The 10569-nt window shown below is 40.1% G+C and overlaps 1 protein-coding gene across 1 annotated transcript; it reads left to right on the forward strand.

The window, feature by feature from the left end:
* Positions 1-1583: 1583 nt before the first annotated feature.
* rab38b (RAB38b, member of RAS oncogene family) lies at positions 1584-8563 on the forward strand. The gene is made up of 3 exons (XM_063895002.1): positions 1584-2099; positions 4416-4693; positions 6074-8563. Exons 1-3 carry the CDS (start codon positions 1871-1873, stop codon positions 6221-6223), a joined length of 657 nt encoding a protein of 218 aa, XP_063751072.1. The 5' UTR covers positions 1584-1870; the 3' UTR covers positions 6224-8563.
* Positions 8564-10569: the final 2006 nt, after the last annotated feature.

The raw sequence follows: 10569 nt of genomic DNA on the forward strand, positions 1-10569 counted from the left end.
GCAGTTGGTCTGGTCTAGGTTCAGCAACGTTATGTGCCCAAAGAATGAGGTCAGCTGACTACCTGAATATACTGAATGACCAGGTTATTCCATCAATGGATTTTTTTTTCCCCTGGTGGCACAGACATGTTCCAAGATCCAATGCCAGGATCCATCGGGCTCAAATTGTGAAAGTGTGGTTCAGGGAGCATGAGACATCATTTTCACATGGATTGGCCACCACAGAGTCCAGACCTGAACCCGATTGAGAATCTTTGGGATGTGCTTAAGAAGACTTTGCGCAGTGGTCCGAATCTTCCTTCATCCATACAAGATCTTGGCGAAAAATGAATGCAACTCTGGACAGAAATAAATGTTGTGACATTGCAGAAGCTTGTGGAAATGATGCCACAGTGAATGCCTGCCGTAATCAAAGCTAAAGGCGGTCCAACGAAATATTAGAGTGTGTCACCTTTTTTTTGGCCAGGCAGTGTATGTGAACGGTATTAGAAACACCTTTCAATGTGATGTATTACAATTTCAACTGCGCCACAATTTACAGTGACCCATTTTGGCCTACATTCTACTGTCTTTATTATTAGGCAACAGAAAACAACCAGTTGATCATTATTGCCTTCCCTCCACTTCATGCTGTCCAGTTGTGCTGAGAGGTCACTGCCAAAGGTGAGAATAACGTCACCTGTTTAGACCTAAAGCTACATAAAGGCAAACAGTACTGTAGTAGAAGTTAGTAGTCAGTTACAGGATGTCCTGTATGTGAGCAACCTCCCATATGACATCCTGGACCTTGTGTTGATTCCCCCAGAGAACCAAAACAGCATTCTCTTTTTCGCATTTGCCTGTTTGACTGGATGTAGTCAAACCCAGTGCTCTGTATTCAGGGGTTAAATTGGCATTATGATGATAATATACCATCATTTATTTCATAAATGTTTACATACTATACTTCCACTCTTTTCAAACTTGCTGTACAATGACCTATTTTCATATTTTTCGACAAACTGTTCTATGAATCTTTTCATAGTTTTTTGTCAAATTCTAGGACCTTTTTTCGACAGACTATATTATAACTTCAGAAAAATGCTTTACTTTGACTTTTTTTTATTTTCACCATATTATACTTTTACTTTTCATATATTTTTCGACATAAAATACTATGACTTTTTCATGATATGATGCCTTTTGCACTTATTGTAAGTCACTTTGGATAAAAGCGTCAGCCAAAAGAAATGGCATGTAATATTTTTTAACCTACTATACTATATATATTTTTTCCATTTTTGTTTTACACACCATGTTATGAGCTTTTTCATAATAATTTTACATACACATCTTTTCGAAACTGACCTTTTCACATGTTTTTCTCAACATAATATGTTGTGCTTTTTTCAACATACTGTGGTGTCACTTTTTGATGATATTTCCGGCAAGACAATGAAATAACCTTTTCCATATTTGACGTACTGTACCCCGACTCTTTTCGAACTTACTTTACAGTGACCCTTATGTATGATAAGTTTACAATTAGCATTTGAAAAGGAATATGTTCACGGTAGGTAGACACAAAGACAGATTGAGTGGCAAAAGGCTATACTTCACTGGACTCACGAACCCCTGTAACAGGAACTACTTCGCGGAGTTTACAGTAAACCGTGCGCAGTTTTAGTGTCCTCAGGGAGAGGCAGAGAGGTCACAAGTTCCCAAGTACAGCCCCTGAGGAGATCACACGCGTCCCTTCGGGAGAGGCGGTCACTACACTCATTACGGAGAGACTGCACACGGGATTATCGGGTAGGGATCCTCAAACTGCGCTCATACCGAGTCAAAGTTGCTGAAAGCTGCTGTACACGTCGGAGATCCACCAAGAGCAATGACCAATCACTCATCGCACTCCAACGGCATGCACAGCCACCGCCAAGAGCACCTGTACAAGGTGCTGGTTATCGGAGACCTGGGGGTCGGGAAGACTTCCATCATCAGGCGATACGTCCACCAGACATACTCCACCAACTACCGGGCCACTATCGGAGTGGACTTCGCTCTGAAGGTGTTGAACTGGGACTCAGAGATTGTCCGGCTCCAGCTGTGGGACATTGCAGGTATGACGCTGAAGAAGTGTATTTTTTGTTGTTGTTGGGTATACACTTATCTTCTCCTGGTGTCACTGCCACAATTTAAACATAGACTTAATTGCAGAGTCCTCATTGATGGCTGTTATTTTCCTGTTTCGTTTGTTTAACATGCGGAATAACTTTTAGAGCTCTTTATATGCTGATTGAAAAAAACAACAATGTTCTTGAGCAACTCTGTTTGTCATAGTTCCTAAAAAGTTGATTGTTTGTGCAGATAAGACTTATTTTCAAAATGACAGTGAGTGTGACTGTTGTAAAATTGTGAAACATTCACAACTTAAAGATGCACTGTCATTGAGCAGAGAGATTGTATCTGACACACAGTATTTCTTCTCTCTCACAGACACAAACACACACGCACACACACACATACACACCAAGTGGTTGGTTGAAGCACTTGTATGAAGGGACTGCCATACTGTATGTCTCCTTTTCTAACATGACACCTCCCAAGGCATACAAGCTGTAGTAGTAATGACGACAACTTTGTTGGAATAAGTGAAATGTTAGCTGGCAGGTAAAAGTACACTAAGTCTGACTTAACTAACATCATATACTAATACATGGAAAGAAAGGATAATTGTTAGAATAAAATAATACCACTCCCGTCCGTCTGTCTTTCTCCTCCTGACCTCCTCAGCTAGACTTGCTGCCTTAAACTAATACAAATAAAAAACTTTGAATCTGACTCTATACATACATAAGCACATTGTTGGTTTCAGCCATGCTCACAATGGCAATATTGCTTAGGTAAGAACACCTCATTCCAGTCATTATTCAAGGTGCGGCGATGCGTCATGTGATTCTAGGAGCATGTGAGGGAGATTTAAAGGCAAGTCACAGGAGTGTCATTGTAGCCTAAATAAAAAAACAAAACATCAATAGTCACTCACACACAAGCACATGCTTCCAGAGGGCAAATGCAATTATGAGTAACATCTGATTTAGTTTAATTTACCTGCTTGAAATTCATCTCAATAGGGATAGATTAACTAGGGTCTGTGACATTCTAGTTTGTTATTATATGGTGGTGAAGTTAACAGGTTGTACCTTGAATCATGTAAAGCTTGAAATTGCAACGTCATTTTGTTGAATGACAATGTGTCAAGTGACATGTGTGATGTGGGTGTCTGTCTGAGACTGCTGTCACATCGCTTCACATGAGGGTTCCTTGTGAGCAATAACAGTCATTGATGCTTTTTTTTTGCAAGAAAGGAGGAAGTTCTCAATCCACTTAGTGTCAGTTTTTCCATTTCCTCTCTTACTCATGAAGAAGAAGAAGAAGAATCGGAGGATGAAACCCTCTTTATTTGTCACAAACATGCACACAGCAGAGCACACACAGTGAAATTGGTCCTCTGCATTTAACCCATCCTAGTACTAGGAGCAGTGGGCAGCTATTGTGCAGTGCCCGGGGAGCAATGGGGAGGGGGGATTGGAGGTGTCCGGTGCCTTGCTCAAGGACACCACAGCAGGGCCTAGGAGGTGAACTGGAACCTCTCCAAGTAGCACTCCACCTTCCATATTTTCAAGTCTGTTCGGGGACTTGAACCGGCGACCCTACGATTCCCAGTCCAAGCCCCTACTGACTGAGTCACTGCTGGATCATGAGGCAGATAGCAGCATTTTGTCCATGTAGAAGTGACTCTATAAGCCAAAAGTGTACTCTGAAACATGCATATTTATTAACAGTGTAAACTTTTCTGTCGAGAGGGCTTGGTATGTAAAACAAGCAGAATGCAAACGCCTACACTCGTTTGGACCAACAAGTATTCACATTAGACAGCAGAACACAACCCCCTGGGAAATGAGATGTTGACAGCTTTTCTAACCTGCCCCTTAAGCAACTTATATCCATTCCCGGCATAATACACACACATTCATGGACACACAGACACATGTATCTCCACAAAGACATTTCACATTGTTATATTCTTACAAATATATTGTTTTAATATCATTTTAGTCTGGGTCAAAGTTAGTTTTCATTACAGGTCCGGCAAAATACAGGTTTAATTTAAGTAGGCCTATTATCAGCAGGCACAAGCAGTTGCATTGACCATCTGGTTAAGAGCAACGTGACAGAAAGACCACAGGAATGTGCTGTTTTTGTGGGAATGCAGGCTCTGCTAACTGCAGTCCGAATGCCAGCTGCATTAGCTTATTTGCTGCAAAACATAAGGGAAAGAATGAGAATCTGTCATTAAACTGGTGGCCAGGAAACAGCAGTTTTACAACACTTATCAATGAAGCCCCCTTTGTGTTCGCATGTGTTCATCACAGGTCAGGAACGCTTTGGAAACATGACAAGAGTATACTACCGTGAAGCCATGGGAGCCTTCATAGTGTGCGATGTGACAAGACCCACGACCTTTGAAGCCGTCCTCAAATGGAAAGAGGACCTGGACTCCAAACTGATGCTAAATAACGGGCAGAGCATTGCCACAGTGCTTCTGGCTAACAAGTGTGACCAAGGAAGGGAGCTGACCAATAACGCCACCAAAATGGACCAGTTCTGCAAGGAACATGGCTTTGTTGGCTGGTTTGAGACCTCAGCAAAGGTGAGATCAGAGTATGCTTAAGGTTTTCTTGTTTGCAATGTGTGAAATGAAATTTATTCCTGCCGGTCCAGGGGCATTTGTAGTTAAAAATAAGATTTTTTTTCAACTTAATTGATAATAATTTGCTGAGAAAATTAAACCCACTTACAATATATATCTTATGACCAGAAATAGGGGGAAATGGCTATCCTGGCTCTGTTTTAACGCAACCAACTCTCCCGCAACTTCATATTATATCATATTTAATATTTTCAAAAAGTAAAAGTGTAACATAATAATTGTCGTTGATGATTGTTTACTTTCATACAGGGACTGGCTTGTCCCCCTCTTTACAGTCTTAATGCTAAGCTAAGACGACGCTGTAGTTATGTAATACTTGAAATGAGTGTATCTATCTTCTTATACAACTCAAGAAGGCAAAACAGCCTATATCCCAAAATGTTGAAGTATTGCTCTAATCATCTAAATTATAATGAATGGTTCAGATGGTAGTCCTGAGTGGTGAGCGGCTGACACACTCAGTGGAGATCCTCTCCCCCTCAGGTCACTGCAGTCAGAGACATCCCCACAGAGCCCACTGGAATTTCATATCCTGGTGGAAAGTGGCTCTCTGAGATACATTTATAAAGCAGGGTGAGAGTTGTGTGGTGTTTAAAAAACTCCATCTTGCAGAGAATTCTGTTCCCAAGCAACGGCAAGTTATTTAATTAATTTAGATTCTACTTTTTTCTTGACTAGAATCGAAAATTGGATGTCTGAACTAATAATTTCCGTACAGTATTTGTTTGTGTGTTTTAAGGCTAGAGCTCCCATATAATCTAAACAGTATGTAATGTCAGTGATGCATAATCATTTAAATAAGCCTACTTCCTTATTCCTAAAATAAACTCTGCAGTACCTAAACATGGCTATAAATTATACAAAAGTCTTCATTAACACAGCTTCTGCTGACACTAATTTGTTTTGGGCAGCATAAGTGCACAGTCATTTGCATGACATCAAGACTCAACATTCCCGAAAGGTCAAAGGTTATAAGGTTCAGGTTCAGCCAGTAGTGTCAGTGACAGGCGCTATCGCAGACATACACGTTTTCCTTTGGTAGCAATTAGAAAAACACACGCCAGTTTGATATAGCTGCGACCAATTAAATCCCTGCATTGATGCATGCATTGATACACATGAACTAACACCCAAACACACACACAAACAAACACAAACACACACACCTACCACAAGAAACAGTTCATTAGGTTGGCCACAGTTCCTACATCTTTGTTAAAGGCCACACTCACCACAAGCCCTTTTTTCCAAATGGCATGAAAAAAGCCACACCTTCCGGCTTAAACAAAAACCAACAGTTGTCTCTCTTTTTTTTTTTAGGACAATCTCAACATTGGTGAAGCTGCAAACTTCCTGGTCAAGCACATCATGGCCACAGAAAATGACATCCTGAAAAGCGTGGTGCCAGACACCATCTCACCTCAGCTCGATTCCAACAAGCAGATGAGCTGCTCTGGATGCTCCAAATAATGAATGGAGAGAAAACTGAATGGGGACAAAGTAGGACAAAGAGGGACATGCAAACCACACAGTCTTCCAAAGAAGGAACAACAGTACAATGTGGCTTTGTTGGTCCAAACCAAAGTTAAAGATTGACATTCGATACAGGGTGTTTGTTTCCTCATTGCCAAATTACAAGCGAACCAGAGCGTGCAAAAAGAAAAATCCCATGGACTCAGGAGTGCTCGCTTTAAAGTATGACAGACAAACACGTATTACTTAAGCCTCTATGCTCTTTGGCATGATGATTGAAAGTATCAAACAGTCAACTTTGCCTTTTTTGGCTGTTCTTATTAGGATATCTAAACCCTCTTCTTATAACAGTATCAGATCTGGCAACTGTCGCACAACCTGCCGGACCAAACTTAACAAACTGAGTAAATGCTCCCAGCATGCTTTAGGCAACATACCCAACGTTGTTCAGTAATTACAGAATGAAAACTGAAGTCTTGTTATCAGTTCTTCATCATTTCCAGCAATTCGATTGTGTTGCTGTTCCCCCTGTGTTTACATTCACCTCTACATAAACATGGTGAAGAGAAACAGTGTGAGTGACACACAGTCCTCCTTCACCATTAGTATGCCAGAGCCAAGAAAAGCAGTATCGACTTTGTACGTAAGTGAATTTTTGCACATATATATTTTTGGTTATGATTTTAAGTTATTTACAGTAAGCTTTTGTGAGTGCAATGCTTGAAATATTTTCTACAACTGACTATTGTGTGTGTGATTGAGTTTAAAGAACATTGCCTAGTAGAACGTGTTTTTGTGAAACGTGCAGATCCCGTGACGCATTTGAAGTAATCAACATTTGTCAGACATGTTTGTTTCTAATGGAAGAGAGTGGTGGTTTGCTACCATAATTACTCTGTCTGGTTGCAAATTGATTTGTGCTTCTTCTCGGTTTGTTCCAAAAAAATGTATCTGTGCATGTGTTCTTTTTCTTCGTCAGAAGGAGAATTGTGTTGATTGTCTGGATGTATCCTGGACTTTATTATGAGTTCACTTGCCAAAGCCTAACCCTCTGTATCCATGGTAACTAGATCATTTCTTATGGGTATCCTCGAACATCCATGTGAAGCTATTTCTTGCTGTACTCACAACCATGCAGGCACAAATGCGTGCACACACACACACACACACACACACACACACACACACACACACACACACACACACACACACACACACACACACACACACACACACACACACACACACACACACACACACACACACACACACACACACACACACACACATACATACATAGGCAAAGAGATCTTTCCTCTTTTCATGTTCTTGTTGCTTTGTATCTACATCTTTTCTTCTCTCCCCCTCACTTCCATCATTTGTTTTTGTTTTTAATACTGAAAAATGTTCAGTCTCTGTCCAAATATTTCTGTTACATGTCCTCTTCTTCTTCTCTTTTCCTGATCATGTCATTAAGTGACTCGTATACAGAAAACCTACACGCCCAGGGAGCCGTAGTACTTTTTTATATCATCCAACAATATAATGTTATTATTTAAAGTTGTAATCCTCCTGTTGGTGACCTTGCATCTTTGTATAATCCTGTTTAGGGCAGTGCAGTTGAACCCACTGTGGTCAATATCTTTTTTTCATTGTAACTTAAGACAGAGAAGACTTGGTATTTTATAAGACCTCCGTTACATTGTTTCCTACAGCAGCTGTTGGTCAGCAGGGTTAGCACAGTATTTATAAGACTGATCACAACAGCGTCATGTGTTATTGTGTGCTTTCTTGGAAGTAATGCACAGCATGCACATTAGGGCCTGATAGAATTAAACAATGGCATCTACACAGGATTACAATTTCACAGTGTTAGTTTGGCTCATCATGAGGGTGTGGCATCATGTGACATTAGTTGTGTCAATAGTGTTACAGTATTGTAGCAATAGCTGCATTATCTCTCACTCTCACTCACACACACACACACACACACACACACACACACACACACACACACACACACACACACACACACACACACATTCAGTGTAGAACAACACTTTGTATCAGATAATCCATTTTTTATATCACAAGTTAACTGTATCCCTATAACCGATTACACCACTTGTGGATGTTCGTGTTTATTATTTATTGTGAAGTAATACAAAATTACTTAACTCATTTTACTCATTACACTCCCTCTTTTTGTAATTGTGTAATAAAATGTGATCATCATGAAACATGGCTTACACTTCCGCCATGATATAAGTAATACGTTGTTGTGTTTTGTAATAATGGCAGTTTAAGGTCAATCGGAGACTATTAAAAATTGCATTGAATAATATAACTGTAATCTATATATCAGTTTGAGTGTGTGTGAGTGTGTGTGTGTGTGTGTGTGTGTGTGTGTGTGTGTGTGTGTGTGTGTGTGTGTGTGTGTGTGTGTGTGTGTGTGTGTGTGTTTTCTGGCTGATCAAGGGCTCTCAGGTCCTCATTAGGAAGCCACATGACTGCGTGGATTATTCTCTGCCTGAGGGATTAGATTTGGTCGTCTGCTCTTGGCTCCCATTAAAGACATCACCACCAATAATACATTAACTAATCTAAGAAACAAAATCTCCCCTCACTCAATAATGTTGATGAAGTTGTGTCAGTGGGTGGAAATGTTTTAGAATGTTAATTACATTTCAAAAGATGTGATTAAAACCACACTACAATTAAAACTTCTATTTCAATTAGGGACAGTATTCTGCAAGTTTTGGTCTGTTATCTCTTCCTGTGAAAACAACTGGCACAGATCTAACTATTCATTACTGCGATTACGAGCCCAACATATTGTGCTCCCTTATAGTGCTCGGGCTCTGCCAGAGAACCACCTACAGAAAACACCCACATTTTCTCTCAGAGAGAGAGACAGCGAGAAAATGAGGGACAGAGACAGAGAGAGAGTGATGAGGAGAAGCCGGTAGCAAGACAAGAACATGAGATGGGAGAAAAGCAGTAATTAAATCTTGCAATACTCAAATCTGAATGCAGTTGAACAGAAGCAAACATATCGAATTGGTCACTTTTGACTGACTTTGAATTGACTTGTATTTTATCTGATGAAAAGATAAAAGATCAAAATAAATTCAGCCCAAACATGGAGACCAACAGTAATTTGGAATATAATAAATAATAAAAGCAAGAATAACTCAACATGATAGAAGAGAAAAGATCTGCTCAAGATTCTTCACCATCAGAAATTGCTCATCTGGTGCCATCTGTTGTCACGTTAGTAACACCGCAGTCATTTATTCACTCAGGGTTTCAACACGTTTCTGGTGCCGATTGCTTGGAAACAACCTTCCCTTTTCCTTTTCTGTTGATATTTATTTGCTCAGCTCTCCTTTATTTTTTGAAATATACTAACTGAAAGCTTGGCTCACAACATGCATGGCCTCAGTACATGGTAACAAGGTCCTGTCAAATGCAAGACAACAGCAATGGTATTCTCTGCCCAAAAGTAATTTAATTTTAGATGTCCAGGACCGAGGGATTGAAGGTTGCCCGCTATAATAGGGACCTCTGAATGAACTATAAATGATAAACAATTCCCAAGCTTCCTCATTTATACAGAAAACTCACAAATAAAACATGGTTGACTTTGGCCAGAAACACATGCACCCATAACTGAAGGGCAGCCACTTGAGAATGAAAGGTTTGAGCTTAATTACAGCATGTGAACTCATGCTCTCCCAAGCAAATGACCTCCTCCATTAGGCTGTTTTTCTCATCTGTAAGCCCTGGGACCTCAGCGACTTTCGGTTCCCACTCCCCAGTGCCATAATCTATTATGCCAAGTTAACCTGCTTGACCTTTATCCCCTTGGGTCTTCCTTCAATTCTGTATTCATGATAAGTTCATTAATAGCCAGGGAGAATGACCAACAGTAGATCTTAGTATAGCTTCATAATCATCTGAGAGTATTACGTTATGTTTGCTCACATAAAAGAAAATTGAGAGATGAAATAACAGTCCCTCTATAATTTAAATAGCCTCCAGAGAGAGACAGAGGGAGAGCGCGGGAGTGAAGAAAGAGAAACAAAAAAGAGAAACTTAAAAGTAATAAAGATGAAACTAAGCTAAGTGACTGAGATTCAGAAGGGAGAAACATGAAAGTGCAGTATTAAATCATGAATACATCTTTCCAGGTTGAAAGATGAGAACGGTGAGGACCTTAGGAGCTCAGCTATTCATCACTCACTCTGAACACTGACAGATTTTACATCTCATTAACCTTGCTGATGGTTTTTCAATTAAACTGCATTGCACTTACAATCATCTTCAAAAGTTAGTCACGA

This window comes from Eleginops maclovinus, chromosome 11 (genome assembly GCF_036324505.1).
Source record: "Eleginops maclovinus isolate JMC-PN-2008 ecotype Puerto Natales chromosome 11, JC_Emac_rtc_rv5, whole genome shotgun sequence".
NCBI classification, from domain to species: domain Eukaryota; kingdom Metazoa; phylum Chordata; class Actinopteri; order Perciformes; family Eleginopidae; genus Eleginops; species Eleginops maclovinus.